The sequence below is a fragment of the Lactuca virosa genome, chromosome 7 (genome assembly GCF_052849685.1).
Source record: "Lactuca virosa cultivar CGN04683 chromosome 7, Lactuca_virosa_CGN04683_v6, whole genome shotgun sequence".
Taxonomy (NCBI): Eukaryota; Viridiplantae; Streptophyta; class Magnoliopsida; order Asterales; family Asteraceae; genus Lactuca; species Lactuca virosa.
The window spans coordinates 64,010,182-64,034,635 of record NC_136432.1 but is presented as its reverse complement, the minus strand read 5'-3'; the positions used below and the strand labels follow the sequence as shown (position 1 = coordinate 64,034,635).

The 24,454-nt window shown below is 41.8% G+C and overlaps 1 protein-coding gene across 1 annotated transcript; it reads left to right on the top strand.

Moving 5' to 3' along the window:
* Window positions 1-6,822: 6,822 nt before the first annotated feature.
* Window positions 6,823-7,392, top strand: LOC145126723 (uncharacterized). The gene has a single exon (XM_079062033.1). It carries the CDS (start codon window positions 6,823-6,825, stop codon window positions 7,390-7,392), a length of 570 nt encoding a protein of 189 aa, XP_078918159.1.
* The last annotated feature ends 17,062 nt before the right edge of the window (window positions 7,393-24,454 follow it).

Sequence of the window (24,454 nt, the reverse complement as noted above, 5' to 3'; positions counted from 1 at the left end):
TCTGATTTGCCTCCAGGTTCTAAAGCATTTGGTTGCAAGTGGATATTCAAAAAGAAAATAAATATAAATGGGACTATTGACAAGTTCAAATCCCAGTTGGTCATTCAATGTTTTAACCAAAAACTCGGTGTTGATTATTTTGATATGTATGCTTCGGTTGCACGTATTACTACTATTATATTGTTGATTACCTTAGCAAGTATCCACAATATAATTATGCATAAAATGGATGTTAAAACAGCTTTTTTAAATGGTGAACTAGATGAAGACGTTTACATGAAACAACCAGAAGGTTACGTTATGCCTGGTAAAGAGCATATGGTATGTAAACTGCTAAAATCTTTGTATTTGTTGAAACAAGCACCCAAACAATGGCATCAAAAGTTTGATGAGGTCATTTTGTTGTCTGGTTTCAAGTTCAACCAATGTGATAAATGTGTTTACAGTAGAGTTAATGATGCTACTAGTACAGGCGTGATCATTTTCCTATATGTAGATGACATGTTAATTTTTGGTAATAATGAAGAACGAGTAGATGAAAGAAAGCAATTGTTTTCATCTAAATTCTACATGAAAGATTTGGAAGAGGCTGATGTAGTTCATGGTATAATAATTAAGAGGGTGAACAAGGGTTTTGTAATGACTCAAAGTCATTATGTTGAGAAAATTCCCAAGAGGTTTAATTTTAGTGATTGTTCTCCTGTGAGTACTCCTATGGATTCAAGTGTGAAATTAATGCCTAACAATGGCAATCATATTTCATAATTAGGGTACTCTAAATCTATTGGTAGCTTGATGTATGCAATGACAACTACCAGGCCTGATATTGCTTATGCAGTAGGAAAATTGAGCAGGTATACTAGTAATACTAGTGCTTAAACATTAGCAAGTGTTCAATAGAGTGTTTAAGTATCTCAAGGGAACCATGAATTATAGGTTGAGTTACTTGGGAAGTCCTTCGGTATTAGGTCATTTAGAGATAAGTTGGATAACCAACATGGATGAGCATTCCTCAACAACTGGTTGAGTGTTCTTGTTTAGGGGAGGTGCCATTTCCTGGGCTTTCAAGAAGCAATCTTGCATTACAAACTCGACAATGGAGTCTGAGTTTGTTGCATTACTTGTTGCTGGTAAAGAATCATAATTGCTAAGGAATTTAGTCTATGAGATTCCTTTGTGGTCAAAGTCGAGAGCACCTATATCTAACCTTTGTGATAATGTAGTTGCTTTGGCTAAAGCTTACATCCAGCTTTATAATGGAAAGTCTAACACTTGGGTATCAGACATAGTATGATTAGAGAACTATACATGAATGGTGTGATTTCGGTAGAGTTTCTGAAATTGAAACAAAATTTGGCAGATCACATGACTAAAGGTCTACCAAGAGACTTAGTGTACAAGTCTGTTATAGGGATAGGATTAAAGTCCAATTAATTATGTAATTGTGAGACACCCAATTCCCTTCTAATATGACATTATGAGTTGTATTTAATGTGGAAAGCTCCCACTTATAGATTGGAACACATGAAGTATATATCCCACGTATGTGCTCGGTTCTACAAGTTGACGAGGTTGATGTATAGCTTCTTAATAATTTCTTTGATAAAATGTATATGCAGATACATGAGGTAAAGGAATTACCTATGTGATTTTGAAGTGTAGCCGCATTTAAAGAGGTTGGGTACTTGGACTTGATACAATCATCAGAGGATTAGGACACACGGTTTTATAATAATGTCAAGTTTTATTTCACTACAAAGTTCAATAAACCAGTACGTATTTTACTATAAGGTATTCAGCTGGGTTGAAGGTTTAAATTCTTAGAACACCTTAATTCACAAGTATTTGAATTTTTTGATACTAAAATGGGAATTCAATCGTTTTGATATTTTCATTTATGTACTGGTTTGGTTTGTTTAGATAATTTTTTGTTAGTTCATGGGTTATGCAACGCCCAGATTTTTCACACCAGGCATACCCCAAAATAAATTCCATATTTATAAAAACTTTACAAAACATTTTGGTATACACTAGCACACTGGAGTACAAGAAGCTATCACAAGGATCGTGCTGGCAGCAAGCACAAGATCGAGTCAGGCGCTACAATCTTTAACTTGCAAAACATTCACAAACAAAGAATGTAAGCCTCACAGCTTAGTACATAACAAATACAATAACATAAACATATAATCCAAATAACAAATAATCCACCAGGCAAATATATTCACAATATTTCTTAAGAGGTCTAACATAAACCTTTTTGCATAATAATCCCATGCTTAGTAAAGCACTAAGCCCAAACCTGTCAAATGATACTATCTCCAATCCGAGATAAATATAAACCAATATATCAATATTTCATTATAACCAATTTAGCTAATCAAATATTATATCTCCAATCCGAGATAACATATTCAAATAATTATACCATCATGAGGTACCATATAATATCATAATAATTACCAATACACATATACCAAAATATGCAGGTACCAACAACAACGGATGTTAGAGTAGTGTTACTCACCTGATCACTTGGTTGACACACTACTTCGGCCCTTGACCTATACACCCTTCCTGTCTGTCACATACCGATACCTAACCAATAATTTCCAAGTTCCTTAGAACCTGTTATAATTTACCCTTAACTACACCCTATGACTATTTGTCACTAAGCTCATTAAATACAATAATATATCAATACTAGGCTTAACCCCATAAGCCAATAACCAAATCTACCATATCGGGACATTTCAGTAGATTAGGGTTTATAACTCTGACAGTCCCAACTAACTATCTTACCATGAGATTTATTTACAAATCTCACCAACAGGTCCGTAACAACACCATATCACAGATACAAGTATATATACATAACATATACTCAAATCTATCAAATCCCAACAATAAAGATGTATAAAATAATTATATAATAACGAGGTAAATTATACCTCCGTGAGCCTCGTATCTCCTGTATATCAGCACAAATCACTTAATATGATCTCCCGCAACCGATTCCCGGCGGTGCTTCGCTTATGTGCACCAGAACCTTCCAAATGACACTAAAAACACTCGTTTTTATACTATGAAAACTCTCATGTCGTGAGAATTATAAGCTCACGTCGTGAGCAGTGTCTAGACCTGGTCCTGCCACGCGTCACACTCTCCTGCCACGTGTGTCGTCGATTCATCGCATCTCACGTCGTGAGAATTAATTGCTCACGTTGTGCCAGTCAAATGTCACGTCGTGACAATCATGTTTCACATTGTGGTGGTCAAATGTTGACCTATGACTTGACTTCTGTTGACTTTCTCATAATAACATCATACTTTCATCTCAAGTTCAAATGGCCATTACTTTCTCATACGGACTCAGTTTTCAGCAAACTTTATATCCACGAAATCCTCATCACACGAATTACAACATTATTCAATAATATTTTAATAATTAACATTTCTAAAAATTAGCCCTTTCTAGGTTTTATCTCACCTATCCCTTTCATAATATCTATATTTCATAAAGTAACACCTGTTACAAAAAACTGGGTGTTACAGGTTACACTAAAATGGTGGTGGATTGTTGGTGATTTTAGTGTCACCTGACATTTTGTGTAATTGGGACTGACATGTTGAGCTAAAGGTCTTATCGTTTGTACTCTACATTATATGTTTGGTGAATGCGGAGTGCATGCGTATATAAGATCGAATTATAAGCCGGTTCGACAAAAAGGTGAGGGTCAAGGGGTCGTGCCCCCTTGCAGGGTCCTAGGTGCAGACCCCCTAGCGGGGTCTTGGGGCTAAGCCCTTGGCAGTTGTCCCGCTGGCTTAAGCCGTGATTCTCCTAACTATTATAGAAGACGGAAACCCTAATTTGTCTAGGATAAATACAACTCCTTAGGGATGAGCAAAGGAACCGACCCGGCTGGAACCGGCCCGGGAACCGAACTTGATGGAAAATAGGAACCGAACCGGACCGCCGGTTCTACCGGTTCCTGGTTCCTACCGGTTCTTGTCGTGTCTTCAAATGTTGGAACCGGTCCTCGAAAAATAACATCATACGGTTCCGGTTTTTGCCGGTTCTACCGGTTTATGCCGGTTCTACCGGTTCCGGTTCCTACCAGTTCTCGGTTGCAAAAATCCACAAAAATAACGTCCCGGTCCCGGCCCGACCGGTTCCATCGGGTTCCGGTTCCGGTTCCGGTGCCGGTTCCGGTTCCGATACCGGTTCCGGCCGGTTCCCCGGTCCATATGTTCATCCCTACAACTCCTTAATTGAGCCGTGAAAATAACCCCTTCTCAGCTATTCTTCTTCTACTCGAACTCAAAACCTTCTGCCGATTTATCTTGTGTTTTAGTTCCTAGATACACAAGTGTCCTCTTGGATTATCTTAGGTTGGATTTTCTGTAACCCAGGCATTGGGTGGAAATATTAGTTCGTAAAGTGAACTTACACGATCCAAGAGAAATCTGGTTCTCCACCATTACCCTACTCAAATATCCTTCGACAAAATATATCATATAGAACCAAATATTTGTACATTGGGAGCAAGTCGGCATAGGGGCAACTTTTCTCGTAAAGACAAGACAAGCACTTATAGAACTCTTAAGGAAGTACAAGCATATATTCACATGGACCCCTACCGACATGGTGGGAGTCGATCGTGGGGTCATAGAGCACAAGCTGATGATCAGGCATGACGCCAAGGAGATAAAACTGAAAAAACGTGTCCAAAAGGGAGACAATAACAAGGAGATAAACACAAAAGTGGCCAAGCTAACCAAAGCTGGCATCCTTCGGAAGGTGATCTTCCTAACGTGGATCGCCAACTCGGTCATGGTAAAAAACATGATGGGACATGCCGCATGTGTATCGATTACTCAGATTTAAACAAGGCTTGTCCAAAGGACTACTACCCGCTACCAGAAATAAACCAGAAGGTGGAATCCCTACATGGCTTCCAGTGGAAATATTTCTTAGACACATACAAGGGATAACACCATATCCTCATGAACAAGGAAGATGAGGAGAAGATTGCCTTTTATACGAATCACGAAACCTTTTGTTACCAAAAAATGTCATTCAGATTGAAAAACGCAGGTGCAACCTACCAGAGACTGGTTGATTCCCTTTTCGTCAATCAAGTTAGATGAAACATTGAAGTTTATGTATAGGACATGGTTATAAAGAGCCCAGTCGACCAGAGGCTGCTAGCCGACGTTGAAGAGACCTTGTGACGCTTAGAGAAAGCAAAGATGAGATTAAACCCTGCAAAGTGCACGTTCGGGGTAGAGGAGGGAAAATTTTTGGGGTAGTACATCACAAAAGAAGGAATCCAGCCCAACCCCACCAAGATAACGGAGCTTGAAGAAATACAGACGCCACACACGCTAAGAGATGCCCAAGGCCTGAATGGTAAGCTCATGGCATTGAGCTGTTTCATATCGAAATCAGCTCAAAAGTGATGCCCCTTTTCGACACACTCAAATGGTGCATTGAGAAACACAATTTTCGTTGGACACCGGAAGACGAAGTAGCAATGCATCAGATAAAGAAAGTGTTGCACACATTACTGAAACTGGCCAACCCAACTCCAGGTGAAACACTCCAAATGTACCAGTTAGCATCCAATGATGCCATCTCGTCGGTACTAGTAGTAGAGCGACAAGGAAAACAACTCCCCATTTACTTTGTTAGTCGAGCACTACAAGGACCATAACTCATCTATCCTATCATTGAAAAGATAGTATTGGCATTGGTATACGCTGCCCGATGACTACGACAATACTTCCATGCACACCAAATAGAAGGCTTAACAAGCTGCCCAATTAAGCAAGTGCTCTTGCAGCCAGAAACCTCAGGACATCTCGCAAAGTGGGCCATCAAATTAGGCGAACATGATATCAGCTACCACCCTCGAACGAGCATCAAAGGGCAGTCACTCGCGGACTTCCTGCTGGAAATACTAGGAGAACTACAAAAGCAAATGGAGGAAAGAACATATGGAGGGCCACAACACGAAGGAGACGGGCAAGCTTGGACACTATATACCGATGGGGCCTCCATCAAAGAAGGATCTGGGGTAGGCCTCATCCTAACCAGCCCCACGGGTGAAGAAGTAACATATGCTCTGCATTTTGATTTTCACACATCCAATAATGAGGCCGAATATGAAGCCTTGCTAGTAGGTCTAAGGCTTGCTGTGAAGATGGCGGTAGAAAAGGTGACGACCCTCACCGACTCTAGACTGGCCGCCAACCAAATCACGGGGGAGTTCGAAGCGAAGGACAAGAGTATAGAAAAGTACATGAAGGAATTTCAACAAATAACAAGCTCACTCAAGAGCTTCTCCATCAAGAAAATACCTAGGGAAAGCAACAGGTGTGTCGATACTCTGAGTAAGCTGGCATCAACATGCTTTGGTCACCTATCTAAAGAAGTTCTAGTCGAGGCACTCAAAGAACGCAGCATCGACGAATGGCGGATCCACTCCCTATCCACAACGCAATCCAGTTTGATGACACTCATCATAGACTATTTACAGAATGGCATCCTTCCGTACGACCACACCGACGCCCGCAAGACGAGACTACGGGCTCCACAGTAAGTTATCTTGGGCGGAGTATATACAGAAAAGGATATACTACCCTATGGCTCAAATGTGTAGATAGGGCGACGGGGAAACAAGCCCTTCATGAAGCTCACGCTAGCCCAACGGGAGCCTACAAGGGAGCTAGAGCCCTCATGGGAAAGATACTACACATGGGAATCTATTGGCCGGACATCCATGAAGACTCCACCACACTCACCCGCACATGTAAAGAATGCCAAGTTTTCTCCCCGGTGCAAGGCGTTCCCCCGTCGACACTAACGAGTATTGTCAGCCTGTGGCCGTTCTACCAGTGGGGGTACTATGGTCATACAGAACCACCCCTTGCACAAGCACAAATGAAACACCATTCAGCTTCACATACGGTGCAAAAGCAATGTTACCGGCAGAACTAATGATAGGCTCAATACGAACAACACACTTCCAGAACCGGGAAAACGACAAGGACTTAAGACAAAATTTGGATCTCCTGGAGGAGCGTCGAGATCAATCCAGCATATGCCAAGCCGAATACAAAAAGATTGTAGAAGGATACTACAACCAGCAGGTAAAAGAAAAAGCTTTCCGAATTGGAGACTACGTCCTGCGACGAAACGGGTCCAGTCATGCACAACCCCGTGGCAAGTTAGGGTCAACATGGGAAGGACCATACAAAGTGGTTGAAGCGCATCACAATGGGTCTTATTCCCTCGAAACAATAGAGGGACGACCCATACTAAGAACATGGAACACAAGGCACTTGAAAAAAATTCTATTTCTAGAAACTGCCCCAAACAGTTGCTGACCAAACCCCCTATACAGAAGGGGTAACACGCATCGTAGAGCGAATCATGGCCGGTCTGATCACCCAGACCAACAAATGGACACTCAGTTTGATCCGATTAGGAACCTTCGCATGTCAAAAATACGATTATCTTAGCACGATAACCAGAAATATTATATTGAAAAAAAATGTGAACCTCAATGTGTTTAACAATACAAGCGCTTATTTCAAAACCAAAATACATTATATAAGATGGTACTAAGTGTACCCACACTCCAAGATACAACCAGAATACTCAGAGTATCCATACAAAACATACAACTCAGCGATTTCGTGAAACACACAAATGTATTAGAACATGGAACAATTATACCAATGCATTAGATCATGGCGCATACGTTAATACATTCAAACATAGCACTACAGCACATCGAAGCATATACTAGACAAAAACACGGAAAATTCAAAATGCCCAAGATTCCATTGCATGCATAAAGCGTTAAAAAAATACCAAGAAATGTTTGTTCCATTACATTCTAAAAAAACAGACCACGCCGGGCCTAATATGAACAAAGAAAAGAAACGACGTCAGCAGCAAACCATATTTCACACCCTGACAGGCAGCACAAAGGACCAGCCAAAATCAAATATTACCCCCACCAACAGCTCCACCAAAATCACCGCCAATGCCACCCTCACTAGCATCGCCTCCACCAGCACCACCACCACCTGTATCAGCACTCGCATCCCCTCCACCAGAACCACCACCACCTACACCACCATCAACCACATGAGCATCACCAATATCACCACCATGCTCAACACCGTCCATCAGACCATCACCATCTTCAAAAACACACAATACCCTAAGACCAACCATATCCAACTGACCCAATCCAAGAATCGCAGGATAATCAATCATTGCAAATTCCAAAAAAGCATCTTCGAGACTAGTCGTGTAGCTCAAACAAGAATCACCACCCTCAGGATCGTAGGTCCCATCATCAATCTCAACATTCAAACTAGCGCGCCCAGATTCCTCACATGCAACGAATGCAGCATGGCGAATCCTGCTGACACCACCTGTAAACTTCGGATTCTCAATCAGCTTATCCATCATGCGAACAACACCAACTTGCAACAACCAATCTCGATTAGCACGCAACGATTCCAACTCCAACCACATTACATCCATCTCCTGGCCACGATCAGAAAGATCCCTCTCCAAAATCTGATTCTAAATCATCAAACCCTCATTAGATTGAGTCAAAGCATTAACACGAGCCTCCAATGATGACCGAACATCCACCAAAGAAGATTTCTCAGTGGCAAGTAGATCATACTTCTCGTCGAAACATGGGATACCTTCTCCAGTTCCAAAATTCAACACTTCATCTCAGCTCCACTAGCCACAAGCTCAGAATGTGCCCGTTCCAGATCGTCTAGCCACTGCACTCGCTAGGAGCCAACGACTAGATAAGACATAGCTTGGGCAGCAGCGTAGGCCATGTTCTAAGACAAGGCAGAACTGCTCATGGCATCCATGTCACCGGTGGTTGCGGGAGGAAGAACATGGCGAGCGAAATCTAAAGCATTTGCACGAACAGAAAATCGAGAGTCGGTACGAAGATCCCACCTTGGGACAAACGGAGGTACACCAGGGCCCGGAAGCCCATGCGAACCTTCCATAGAATCACGCTCGCGATGCACCCCCCATATCCCTACCACTTGACAAACAAGGAGTGGAGGGAAAACCAGACACAATAGTTTCCGACATGATAGGATGCTTAAGCGCCTCTTGAAAACCCTTAGACTGATGAACGTCATCATCGGGTATAACAACCACAAAACTAGGATCGGATGAGATCGAAGACATCAAACAAGAAAGCTCATGCCTTTGCACAACACGCCTCCCGATCTGGCCAGAACTATCCCCAGGAGAAGGTTCCCCATCGCCTGGACGGCCTTCCGTTTTGCAATGGCACGACGAACACTTGACATGATCCCTTATTTACTATCTTCCACCACTTCACCGGGAGGCACCTCAGCCGGCCGAGCAACCAGGGCCATAGGAGAAGGTGTGACATCCCCAAAATCACGGCCAGAAAAGACCGGTTTCATTTATGCTTTTAAAATAATTTCAGAGTAAATCCATTGATTTAAAAGAGTTGCGGAATTTGTCCCCAAAACAATACATGATAAAATAAGGTTTATCAAGCATTTCTTAAAGAAATGTATTTTCATTATATATCAAAACTCGGGATGTCATGTTCCGATACAGACACAAAAGCATAAACAATAAAACATAGACCTTACACAGTTTATAAAACTACTGGTCTATAAACAAAAACATCTTCACAAGTTCTCCAACTTATGCTCTCGCGCCACTACCTGTAATACAAAGAAACTGAGTGGGTCAGGCTTGGGAGCCTGGTGAGCATATAGGGTTTTCATCCCACAATAAATAATTATATTTAATTTCACCAACCAACAATAACCCGATTACCCGTTCCCGTTATCCTCACTTTACGTCCCTATGACAACAACTATTACAAGGGACCTAATCTAGGATTTTCATCGGGACGGACACTACTGCAGAGGGGTTTCCTCAGCAATGAATGTCCTAAGGCAACCATGAGGGGGATAGAATACAGCAAATGAACACCCAAGTTCACCAACACCTATAGGTTATGAGCCTGCCAGCATTCCACAGAACTGTGTAGAAAAGTCCGTGGTCATCATCCATATTCTGCTGAATGACTAGATCACAATCACATCGAGGCCTCTCATCATTTTACTTCATCACACAACAACTGTCTACCCATGTTCTACCCAACATATTAGTAGATAAAAATATATATATTTATATACAGCTTAAAACCTGTACAAATCATTTATTCAATAAATTATTCAGATAAGCAAATAATATACAAACACATAACACGTATTTTGTAGAGAATACTTCGTATGTATGTGTTAGAAGGAAAGGAATATACACTCACTTGATAAGACGATGATCGGAAAACACCTCGTCTCTTAAAATAATCTTTTCTGATAAAACCGGGATGTTTTCTTGAAAACCGGGCTTCTTGCGGGCAGAGTTTCGGCTCGGAAACTTCACTTCTCGGGATCTTCGGGGCTTCGAAACTTGCCTCGGGTCTCGGGAAAACTACCGGGGCTTCGGGGTATTTCTTGCAAGCAAAACAAGGAAAATTAGGGAGAGAAAGAAAGAATTTTGGCAAAAGAAGTTGGCAGCCTCGCATGCCCTTTTATAGCAGCAAGACCTTGGACTACGATGGGCGTACCGAGGCCCTACGCTGGGCGTACTCCGGATAAGGCTTCCACGTGGCGAAGTCTCGGTGGAGGAACGTGGCCTCTTCTGGACCGAGGAAAGCAGTAGTACGCTGTGCGTACCCATGTCGTACGCGGGGCGTACTTCGGATCAGATCGATGACTCCCCCCCTCCTTCGGATAATATCCGAATTAATATTAAAATTAATATATTTTTAATTATTTATAAAACTTACGAAATTCATATCTTCCTCATACGAACTCCGTTTTCGACGTTCTTTATATCCACGCATAAGTGAGACTAAGCTCTACAACTTTCATTTAGACTTCATCAGCTAATTTTGACTTTATTTTTATTATATTATTTTTAGTAGGCCGGGACAGAAAATTCTATTATAAAATCATAACTTCTTCATCTGACGTCCGTTTTCGTCTGTCTTTTTACCGTTGGACTACTATCGATGAGATCTTCAATTCTTATTTAGAAAGTTTCTGCTAGAAACCACTCGATCTCAAATTCGAGTATTCGGGCTGCATACTGCTACGCTGAAACTTAGAAAAATCATAACTTCCTCATACGAAGTCAGATTTGGGCATTCTTTTTATGCACGCTCTCGGTTTAACGTATTCTACGACTTTCGTTTAGATTACTAAGGCTAGATATCTCTCTATCTTAAGTTCGTATTTTACGTCATACAGTGTTGTGCCGATCTGTCGCGAAACTTCGACAGGTCATAACTTCTTCGTTATAACTCGGATTTTGGCATTCTTTATATATTCGGAAACCTCGTCACGACCACTACGTCTTCATGTATCAATATTGGGTTTTTCTAACATTTCATTTTGACGCTTATTCTTAACCTTAATTAAATTAAGACACACAATTAAGCACAAAACACACAATACTCAAATAATACACTTCTATTATTTCAAAATGGGTTACAAAGGTTAACCTAGACTATCACATCATCATTAATGCCTTGCCCAGAAACACGGGCATTACAATTCTCTCCTCCTTAGAATGATTCCGTCCCCGGAATCACACATCAACAAACAAATGCGGATAGCGACTCATCATGTCACTCTCCGTTTCCCAGGTGAGATTTGGCCCATTCGCATGTTTCCATCGGACAAGCACTAATTCGACCATCTTGCGTCGCAACTTCTAAGTCTTTCGGTCAACGATTGCCTCTGGTTCTTCAATTAACCTTTTGTTCTCATCAATTCTTAACTCAGAAATTGGAATTATATCGGGAACTTCTCCCGTGAATTTCCTAAGATAACACACATGAAAAGTGTTGTGAATACCATTCAGCTCTTCTGGTAATTCCAGCTTGTAAGCTTGGTTCCCAATTCTCTGAAGAACTTTAAACGGTCCAATAAACCTTGGACTCAACTTTACCCTTTTACCAAATCGTATAAGTCCCTTCCACGGTGAGACTTGAAGCAAAACCGAATCTCCAACTTCAAAAGTCATCGGTCTTCGCTTGTTGTCAGCATAGCTCTTTTGACGATCCTGAGCTGCTAACATTTTCTCCCTGATTATTTTCAGCTTTTCAGCAGTTTGATGGACTATCTCTGGTCCCATAAACTACTTTTCCCCAGCCTAAAGCCAACAAGACGGCGTACGACACTTCTGTCCGTACAAAGCTTGATAAGGTGCCATCTTTATGCTCGAGTGGAAACTATTATTGTAGGAAAATTCTACCAAAGGTAAATGTTCATCCCAGTTGCCTTGGAATTCCAGGGTACATGCTCTCAGCATATCTTCAAGTGTTTGTATCGTTCGCTCGCTCTGACCATCACTCTGTGGATGGTAAGCTGTACTCAAACACAACTTGGTACCCAATTCCTCTTGTAGACTTTTCCAAAATCTTGAGGTGAAACGGCTGTCACGATCCGATACAATCGTTAACGGAACACCATGAAGCCTCACAATTTCCTTCACGTAAGAATTCACAAGCTTATCCATAGACCATTTCTCATTGGCTGCTATGAAATGCGCACTCTTAGTGAAGCGATCAATGACCACCCAAATCATGTCGTGACCATTCTTTGTTCTGGGCAGTTTAGTGACAAAATCCATAGCAATGTCTTCCCATTTACTCATAGGCACAGGTAAAGGTTCTAAACTCCCGTATGGTTTCTGATGTTGTGCCTTGACTCTCGCACAAGTCACACACTCCGCCACATACTTCGCAATGTCGAGCTTCATCGTCGGCCACCAGTAATAGGGTTTTAGGTCCATATACATTTTAGTGCTGCCAGGATGAATTGAGTACATGGTTTTGTGAGCTTCTTCCATCAGAAGATCTCTTATTCCTCCTGACTTAGGTACCCAAATACGATCTTGGAATACCTTCAGTCCATGACCGTTTGTACCAAATACTAACGTTTTGCCCAAACGTTCCTCCTTTCGGTCATTCTTTTCAGAAGCTTCCTCTTGAGCTTTCTTTATATTCTCCACAATTGTCGAGACAACTTCTATTCTCAACGCTCTTGGCCTTTTTCTCTCAAGATCGACTTTCCGACTGAGAGCATCAGCGATAACATTGGCTTTACCGGGATGGTAAAGTATCTCATAGTCGTAGTCCTTAAGTAATTCTAGCCAGCGTCGCTGCCTCATATTCAATTCTTTCTGACTAAAGAGATATTGGAGACTCTTATGATCAGTGAAAAGTTTGCACTTCATGCCATAGAGGTAATGCCTCCATATCTTTAGAGCGAAAACTACCGCTGCCAGCTCCAAATCATGAGTGGGGTAGTTCTTTTCATGCTCTTTCAGCTGTCGAGACGCATATGCTATCACCTTTTCTCTTTGGGTCAAAACACAACCCAACCCAACACCAGACGCATCGCTATAGACAGTGAAGTCTTCAACTCCATCGGGTAGAGAAAGAATCAGTGCTTCACATAGCTTCTTCTTTAGCAACTCGAATGCTTCTTTGTGCTTATCATTCCAAGCATAAGTAGCTCCTTTGTGAGTCAAAGCTGTTAATGGAGTAGCGATTGAAGAGAAGCCTTGGATAAACCTTCGGTAATATCCGGCTAATCCTAAAATGCTTCGGATCTCCGTGGGACTTTTCGGTTGTTCCCACTTCATTACAGCTTCAATCTTTGCTGGATCAACCATTATCCCTTCTTGGTTGACCACGTGACCCAAGAATTGGACTTCTCGAATCCAAAAATCACATTTGGAGAACTTAGCATACAGTTTCTCCTTCTTCAAGACTTCCAAGACTTCTCGCAAGTGTCTGCCATGCTCCTCTTGGCTTTTTGAGTAAATCAGAATGTCGTCTATGAACACTATCACAGATTTATCAAGGAACGGATTACAAACCCTGTTCATTAAATCCATGAATGCTGCTGGAGCATTGGTTAGTCCAAACGACATAACCAAGAACTCGTAGTGTCCATATCGTGTTCTGAATGTAGTCTTCTCGATATCCTGCTCTCTTACTTTCAGCTGATGATATCCTGACCTTAGGTCGATCTTTGAAAAGTAACTTGAGCCTTGTAGTTGATCGAACAGGTCGTCAATCCTTGGCAACGGATATCTATTCTTTATCGTTGCCTTATTCAGCTCTCTGTAATCAATGCACATTCTCATACTCTCGTCATTCTTCTTCACGAATAACACCGGAGCTCCCCAGGGTGATGAACTAGGTCTTATGAAACCTTTGTCCAATAACTCCTGAAGTTGCATCATTAGCTCCTTCATCTCCGTCGGTGCTAATCGGTAAGGTGCTTTTGCTATCGGCGTCGTTCCGGGTAACAAGTCGATACGGAATTCTACTTGTCGATCAGGAGGTAATCCAGGAAGATCTTCGGGAAATACTTTCGGATAATCACACACGATAGGAATGCTCTGCATCTCCTTTTTCTCCTTCTTAGCATCGATCACGAATGCCAAATATGATGTACATCCTTTGGCCAAACACTTTCTGGCTTTCATTAGTGTAATGATTCCAGAATTTACCCTGCGTTTGTCCCCATACACCATAAATGACTCCTTCCCTGGCGGGTTTACTTTTACTATCTTCTTCCGGCATAATATCTCGGGATCATTGGCGCTAAGCCAATCCATTCCCAGCACGATGTCGAAACCATTTAGCTCAATAGGCAATAATTCTTCATGGAACTTATTCCCATTCAAATCAATTAAGATGTTTTTCATACAATGGCTAACTGGTACAAACTTGCCACTAGCAACTTCGACTAATAAAGCATTATATAGTCTATCGACAGGCAAAGCTAGTTTTCTACCAAATTCATGCGATATAAAGGAGTAGTTGGCTCCAGAATCAAATAAAATTTGGGCAGACAAATTGTTTACGAGAAAGGTACCTGAAGCGACATCAGCTTCTTCTTTAGCAGCTTCCAGTGTCATCTGGAAAGCTCTTGCTTTAGGCTTTGGGGGAATATTGGGTTTTGCTGCCTCCTTCTTTCTCGGACAGTCTTTCAAAGTGTGCCCCTCTTCGTTACATCCAAAGCACACTCTTTTATTGGACGGACACTCATTGGCATAATGCCCCGTCTTTCCACACTTGTAGCAGGTTACATCCTCACTACATTTCCCAGAGTGCTTTTTCTTACATCCTCACTACATTTCCCAGAGTGCTGGAACCTGAAGTTACTTCAAACTTTCTCTTTTCACCAACTTTAACTTTGCTGGCGGTTCTTCCCTTGATCATGTCCTCAACAGACTTGGCAGCCCAAATAACTACCTCCAAAGTAGGTGCATGACGTACTGGCACTGCGTACTCCTATGGGAGTCCCTTTGCGTACCGATCCACTTTTGTCAGCTCGTCAGGGACGATGCTCAAGGCAAACTCCATCTTGTCTGTGAAGGCGTTTGTGTAATCGTCAACTGACATGCTGCCTTTCGTCAATGTCAGGAACTTGTTCTCCAACTCCAACAGATTTTGGGCCGAGAATAACTTGCGCTTGAACTGCACCAAGAATTCTGCCCATGTCAATTGCAGTGGTTCATTAGGGTTTAGGGTCTTCTCCAGAGTGTTCCACCAACGAACAGCCCCACCCCTGAACTGCCGTACTGGCAAACGTGGTCTGCAGCTTGTCCTTGCAACCACACGTCATGAAGGCCAGCTCCATTTCAGAGATCCAATCCATGACTCCGATCGGATCCTCCTTTCCAGTGAAGGTCGATGGTTTGCAAGTCAAAAAGTCCTTATACTTGCATCCCAATCCATTATTCCCTCCATCTTGGTTATTTTGTCAAACTATCGGTGGGTTGTCTTGACCAATTATCCCACTAAAGTTCTCTCCTTTAGACTGCCCTCCATTAACTTCGGGTTCTTCCACGTAAATTGACAGTTCTTCACGATTCTGTCGAAGCAGACGCCTCGTTTCTTCCATTTGACGATCCAACATAGTTTGAATCATCATTTGTACCCCAGCCATTATCATTGGCTCAAGTGCTGCAGCTACTACAGGAGCTTGCTCAATCACTGGAGGTTGAGGCTGTTGATTCCTGTTTTCATTAGCGTTTCCAACTCCGCTTCTTGTTCTTGCCATTCTTGATCTATACACCGAATAAGGTGAATTTAGATAGATAATCAAATCATCCTTATCACTCCGAAACGTTTACATGCTAGTTCTAATACCGTAATCCTACGCTTACAATCCTAAACACATAAGGTTTCCAGATCCGGTTGGCAACAAACCGTAGATCCGAACAAATAATATCATATATGGCAAACATATAACATTTAACACATAAAAGCATTTTAGGCAACTTTCCTAAAATAAACTAGTGCTCGTGTCTAAAATATAACAGACACTATCTCAAAATCTTCACTTAGCATTCTAAGTTTAAGTCTAGAAATCCTACAAATTCCTAGTTCGCTTAAACTAATGCTCTGATACCAACTGTGACATCCCCAAAATCACGGCCAGAAAAGACCGGTTTCATTTATGCTTTTAAAATAATTTCAGAGTAAATCCATTGATTTAAAAGAGTTGCGGAATTTGTCCCCAAAACAATACATGATAAAATAAGGTTTATCAAGCATTTTTTTAAAGAAATGTATTTTCATTATATATCAAAACTTGGGATGTCATGTTCCGATACAGACACAAAAGCATAAACAATAAAACATAGACCTTACACAGTTTATAAAACTACTGGTCTATAAACAAAAACATCTTCACAAGTTCTCCAACTTATGCTCTCGCGCCACTACCTGTAATACAAAGAAACTGAGTGGGTCAGGCTTGGGAGCCTGGTGAGCATATAGGGTTTTCATCCCACAATAAATAATTATATTTAATTTCACCAACCAACAATAACCCGATTACCCGTTCCCGTTATCATCACTTTACGTCCCTATGACAACAACTATTACAAGGGACCTAATCTAGGATTTTCATTGGGACGGACACTACTGCAGAGGGGTTTCCTCAGCAATGAATGTCCTAAGGCAACCATGAGGGGGATAGAATACATCAAATGAACACCCAAGTTCACCAACACCTACAGGTTATGAGCCTGCCAGCATTCCACAGAACTGTCTAGAAAAGTCTATGGTCGTCATCCATATTCTGCAGAATGACTAGATCACAATCACATCGAGGCCTCTCATCATTTTATTTCATCACACAACAACTGTCTACCCATGTTCTACCCAACATATTAGTAAATAAAAATATATACATTTATATACAACTTAAAACCTGTACAAATCATTCATTCAATAAATTATTCAGATAAGCAAATAATATACAAACACATAACACGTATTTTGTAGAGAATACTTTGTATCTATGTGTTAGAAGGAAAGGAATATACACTCACTTGATAAGACGATGATCGGACAGCACCTCGTCTCTTAAAATAATCTTTTCTGATAAAACGGGGATGTTTTCTTGAAAACCGGGCTTCTTGCGGGCAGAGTTTCGGCTCGGAAACTTCACTTCTCGGGATCTTCGGGGCTTCGGAACTTGCCTCGGGTCTCGGGAATAATACTGGGGCTTCGGAATATTTCTTGCATGCAAAACGAGGAAAATTGGGGAGAGAAAGAAAGAATTTTGGCAAAAGAAGTCGGCAGCCTCGCATGCCCTTTCATAGCAGCAAGACCTCGGACTACGCTGGGCGTACCGAGGCCCTACGCTGGGCGTACTCCGGATAAGGCTTCCACGTGGCAGTAGTACGCTGCGCGTACCCATCTCGTACGCGGGGCGTACTTCGGATAAGATCGATGACTCCCCCCCCCCCTCCTTCGGATAATATCCGAATTAATATTAAAATTAATATATTTTTAATTATTTATAAAACTTCCGAAATTCATATCTTCCTCATACAAACTCCGTTTTCGACGTTCTTTATATCCACGCGTAGGTGAGACTAAGCTCTACAACTTTCATTTAGACTTCATCAGCTAACTTTGACTTTATTTTTATTATATTATTTTTAGTAGGCCGGGACAGGAAAACTCCGTTATAAAATCATAACTTCTTCATCCGACGTCCGTTTTCGTCTGTCTTTTTACCGTTGGACTACTATCGATGAGATCTTCAATTCTCATTTTGAAAGTTTTGGCTAGAAACCACTCGATCTCAAATTCGAGTATTCGGGCTGCATACTGCTACGCTAAAACTTAGAATCATACGAAGTCAGATTTGGGCATTCTTTTTATGCACGCTCTCGGTTTAACGTATTCTACGACTTTCGTTTAGATTACTAAGGCTAGATATCGCTCTATCTTAAGTTCGTATTTTACGTCATCCAGTGTCGTACCGATCTGTCGCGAAACTTCGACATGACATAACTTCTTCGTTATAACTCGGATTTCGGCATTCTTTATATATTCGGAAACCTCGTCACGACCACTACGTCTTCATGTATCAATATTGGGTTTTTCTAACATTTCATTTTGACGCTTATTCTTAACCTTAATTAAATTAAGACACACAATTAAGCACAAAACACACAATACTCAAATAATACACTTCTATTATTTCAAAATGGGTTACAAAGGTTAACCTAGACTATCACATCATCATTAATGCCTTGCCCAGAAACACGGGCATTACAGAAGGAGTGACTAGGGCAGGACCACTTTCCGTCGTTGAAGAACTACCTACCGTTCGGACAACCGGAGACGGCTGCTGGCTAAGGCGGTGAGGCGGGGGAAGAGTTTCTTGTAGATCCACCACACGGTGCTCCAACTTCCCTAGATACCATTTCCGTAGAACAACATCCATGGAAACAGATTACTCGGCACCTATGAAGAAGGCGACCAGTAAAAATGGGATATCATATATATATATATATATATATATATATATATATATATATATATATATATATATATATATATATATATATATACAAAAGAAAGGGGGGATGATGAGTAGGGGAAAGTCAATGTTATCATTAGACACAGTCAAGAAGACCGGCATCTCGCCACGAGCACGCCAGCTAGGGCTCATCTTGACCCAGCATGCAGAACCTTCGATAACACGTCGGCATCCACTTGAAGGGTCTTCAAGAAATCAATAGTGGTTTGGTTGTGGGTGAACAGTTTCGGAATGAGATCAGAAAAGTTGTTCGCTCGGCAAGGTTCCTGACCAAGCAACTCACGGTTGACCCACAACCATTTATCCTGCCAGTTCTTAGGAATCTTGATGTCTGGAACAAGACTGTGACCTCTAGTACGGGAAAAAAGGTGTATTTGTCACCAGTGCCCCAAATCGGAAAAAGTATGTGAAGAGAAAGAAATATGGAATGATGCCATTGGCTCGGCATATCATTTCAAAGGCTACCATTTTGTGAACTGCATTAAGAGTCAACATCTGGATGTTGCAACCGTTACGACGGAGGATCTCCTCCTGGAAGTTGGTTGAGGGCAGACGAAGGCCGACGTCGAGTGTTTTCAAGTAAACTACAGCCTTCCCGGACAGAGGGGAAGTGATCACGGCTCCGGGAACGGGAAACTCCACCCCGTTGGCCGGAGACAAGCCATACTCCTCCTGCAGTTTGTCAAAGTCGGAAGCGGTAGGAACAAGACCAGCCGGAGTCGACATAGTAAGAAAACACTGGAAAAGAAAGAGTAAAAGAGAAGGTGCAAAAAGAAAATGGGGAAGATGAAAGATTTTCTTCCCATACATAAGTAAGAAGGCAGACGGTGGGACTTTTCAAAAAGCCTGACATATGACGTAACTTCCAGAAAGGATAGGCGGTCATATCGCCAAAATTGAAGCGACGAACAAACAACCTGTCAACACGTGTGCATAGCCATTAAGTCCAGAACATCATATATAGCTAGAAAATGTTATTACTACTGGACTAGGGGACTTGATGATGTGCCCTCCGTGCAAGCCAGAAGTAGATCCCCAGGTCGAAGGACCCTCTAGCTAACCCAATTAACCCAGGAAGCCATTAAGTCCAGAACATCATAGCTAGCAAGCAAACTCTACGACTACTGGACTAGGGACTTGATGACACACACCTAGCACGAGTTAGGAGTGGGTCTCCAGATCAAAGGACCCTCCAGTCGGCCTAGCCAGGCCCAACCTAGATACCTCGACAAGGGTTCTGGCACCCGGACGCTCCCTCAGAGTAGAGCGCTCACGCAAGAAGTTCGGCCTCGCCGAGGATGTCACTACTACAAGACAAGCACAACGACTCCAGGCGACAAAGAGTATGCCCAGAGCACTAACGCCTGAACCAATCGTTGGCCCCGACATAGCAGGGGACACGATTAGCCGACCATAGGAACGGATCCTGTCGGAGTTGCAGGACATGTTCCCCGTACAGAATAGCAAGGACTCTCAATACAAAAGGGGGCTTCTCCCTACCCTGAAGGGCAAGTAATCTTCTTTTATTCTCATCACTCTCCGCCAGATATCTCTTACTGACTTGAACGTCGGAGCGTCTTTCCGGTACCTCCTCCCGGGAAACGGCTGACGACTTTCTTTGTTGTGACTTTGCAGAGCCTTCCGATGACAGCGAGCAATCTTAGAGTCGGTGGTCGGAACCAAGGTCGCATCAGCGGGTATATGAGATTGGATTGGAAGGAAGTGGACATGAGTAGTTACTTAGAGGATCCATAATGATTCTTGAAGAAAGTACGGTAAGTGTAGAATGTAGTATTACGCCCGTACTACTGAAAGCACAAGATCTATACTCAGCTCGAGGAAAATTTAGGAGATTCTAAGGAACAGGTTAAGGGAAGATGGCATGGTTTGGCACCATGATTCATTGCAGTGTGTTTTCGACTTCATCGGTTTATCGGTTATGGTTGTTCAGGATGAGGATAGGTATGGTGATTGTTTGGGCTTTAATAGCCATATATGTTTGGTTTTGAATGGTGCAGACCCATGTGAGTTAGTTGACTTCGAGGTCTAGAGATCCTTGCTTAAGGTAGTGTCAGTCGAGTCGCGGGACTCTAGAAGGAAGTGATTATGATTATTGGCTCGACGATTTCATCCGGAGGCTAAATGATTGGCAGATGGATTGGGATGTCACTGTTTTCATCAGAGGTTATGTTCTTCCATCTTTCTGTGTTCGGAGGAAATAGAGAGTAGTCATATGATTTTTTGAGTTAGGGTGTAGACCCAACATGGGGCTAGATAGTACAGTTTTTGGCGGAAAGTGTGGTTGTATGGGAATACACAAGAGGATTCTTGTGGTATTATTGCCTTGAGATGAGATCAAGGGTCTGCTTTAGTCAGATATAGTTAGGCCAGGTGCTAGTTGATTGTTTCGGGGACCACGGGAAGGGAATCGGTAACGACAACTTTCTTTGTATTTGATGTATCCTGACTATGAGGATGACTTCTCTTGTATTTATGAATGGTTCTTGCAATGAATTGATGGATGGGAATTTGTAGGTGACATGTGTGGTAGTCCACTCGTTTTTAGATCAAGGATCAGTGCTATGAATGGATTGTCAGAATTATTGCTTGTGTATATGTGTGGGATCCTTGATGTTAGAAGTGGATTTGATTGGGAAGTTTCTAAGGTCTCCATCTCAGATTCGGAATACCTTTGAGTTTGCTTGGTCCTTATCCGGAAGACCATCATACGTTGTGTTATACATTCTAAGGGTCAGGGATGCTATAAATCTGGTTGAGCCAGTTTGGGATTTGGTTTATTATAATACCAATTGGTGGAAGTTTGAACCTTAAGTAGGAGAGGACTAGGTATTCTACTTGGAGGATCATTGATATTTTTGAGTTTATGGTTCCGACATAATAGGTCGCAGATATCTGCGGTTTGGGTATGTAATATTTTGGTTCAAGATTTGGTGAAAACGAGGTGCAGGGTAAGTTACTATTAGATGTGTGTGCTCAGGAATGCATGAGTTGTCTTTGCGGCAAAAATTTGTTGGAAAAGGAGCTCATTGTATACGTCTGTTATTTCAGTGTCGCTGATGATTAGGTAAGGAGGCGTATGGGCTGCTTGTGTTGAGTATCGATTGTTATGGGATTTGTTAACTCGTTGTATAGATTTCTATCTATAGTCTAGGATAAGTAGTTGAAGATCTGTCAATCAACTTCAGATTTGGTATGTATAGTTCCTCGTGGGCTTTATGCAGTAGTGTATTGGATCATTAGATTAGTTTTCAATGCATTCTCGATCGTTCGCCATTTCGTTCATCGACAATCGTTGAGGTTCTTCGAAAGTTTTGAGTTGTATCAATGGAATCTCAATGAATGTTCCAGCCTATCGTCAATCTGTACATTGTACCTTTTGGTTTTTGGGTATCGGTACCCTCAGTTGATGATTATGGAATTATTATTAATAGAGAGTTCCGATTTGGCAGCTGTCCTTAGTTATTGGGAGTTCACACGTCATAGCGGTATTGTTTAGTTTTTCAGGTGTGACTTTGGATCTATGCAGAATCCAGTTTTAGCATGTTTGTCGACATAATTGGTATTTTGATTGATCCGACTAGGGTTTTAGTAACATCTCTTTGGAACTTTGGAAGTTTTATCGAGCTAGTTACGTAGTGGTGGAATATGTTCAGTAATAGTCAAGGGGTATGATCTTTTTGTAGTCATTATAAGGATGTTTATATTAATGATTGAGGTTCATCATTTGGTACTTCACCCTTTGGGTAAGATTGTGAGGAAAAAGGAATGCAGTAGATCCAAGTTTGGTTATGGTTTCTCTTGAGAGTGTATATTGTGGTAAGCTCATTAGATATTGTCGTGGGGGGCATATGTGGACTGAACGAGATAGAAAAGGAGCACTTGGTTCGAATTATATGAATGGTTCTTATTTGGGTTATAACATTTAATTTAGAACAAGAGTATAACAGCCTATCCCATTCTCTAGTTATGTATGATCATGTTTTCGTTTGATTTTGCGTTGGTTGCAACCTATTATGTGAAAGGAATTGTGCATTATAGAAGGATATGACTCATAGGGTGTTTGGTTAATGTTGAGAGGGATGTTGATTGGGTTCATGCAAGTCGGTGGGCTGATGGTTTCATATCTTTAGGCCCCTGTGGTGCTTGTCATGAGTCTTCAGGTCAATGATGAAATGACAGCAAGATTGGCGTAGTCTGTGAGCCTATCCTTTTATTGGTTAAAAGGTGTCACAATGTATCGTGAACCAGCGGCTGTATGATTCATATGGATGGGACACGGTAGTCATTTGATTGAGACTCTTAGGTCTCGGATCGTTAGTCTTATTGGCATGTTCGGGTGTTAGTTCATTGATTGGGGGTCAGTTGATTCAGTGACCAGCCGATTTGGATCATGGGAACAGTAAAAGTTTGTTAGGAGTATTAATTGTGCATCAAAAGTCTCTTTCTGAATGTTTTCATTATAAACCCCATTTGCTTGTAGGCCACCTATTAGTAACTTGGTTACAAATGTCGTGTATTGGTTCTAAAATCTCGAGTCATGGAGTTCGTTGTAAATATCTCGAGTGTCTTGTCAGGTGGAGGTACACCTGAGCTGATGAGGGATTTGGATGCAGCGTGTGATTCTTTGATTGACCATCATTATACTTGTGGGATCAGCGGGTTGGTGATGACTTATCAGGAAGTCAAGTTCATATTTAAGGTTGTTGGGCACAATCTCCGGATTGGGATTGGGTGAAATTCACGATCGGTATATTTTGAGTATTTCCTTCTGTATGGTTGAGTGGTGTTCCTACTCAGGGACTAGGGATCAGTATGAAAAATGAATGATTAGCAGTCTTACAAAATAGTTTATGGGGTTTTAAATTGATGGGTTCCATTTTTTTGAGAAGTTTCATGCTTTGAGTGGTTGTTGCTATGATTTGAGGTCTTCCAGTTGGGAAGAGTAAGGTAGTTCTTTCAGTTCTGAGGCAGAGCGGTTAGATTTCTTTCATTGGCTGAAGGCAGAGTGTTAAGGTTCATTCTTTCAGATGGATAAGTGATTTCGGCTAAGATGGGGTTTGGATGGCAGGGTTGGAAGGCGGTCGTCTGTGTGGGATGAATCTTCAGTCTTAAACGGAATTCAGGAAGTTCGTACAAGATCGACTTGGGTGGAAGAGGAAGTAGTAAGGAATGATTTTGAGGATGAAATCTAATTTAAGTTGGGGAGAGTCGTAGCATCCTGATTTGGGACGTTACAAGTTGTTACAGTACGAACTACCATCAACTGATGCTGACAATCAATCAATGCTCTGAACCCGCTCAACCAATCCATACCCGCGATCATACATATCTCTCATTAGAATAGGAATATGGTCGATCGGTAATCCGACACTAAAAATCTCCAACACATAGTCACGGTAAACATATGAGGCTGAAACCATGTGGTCATCGTCGATGGCGACTCTAGAGG

What these genes read in the sequence shown, in the direction of transcription:
- LOC145126723 (XM_079062033.1), top strand. Translation starts at nt 6,823, where the DNA reads ATGCCAAGTTTTCTCCCCGGTGCAAGGCGTTCCCCCGTCGACACTAAC.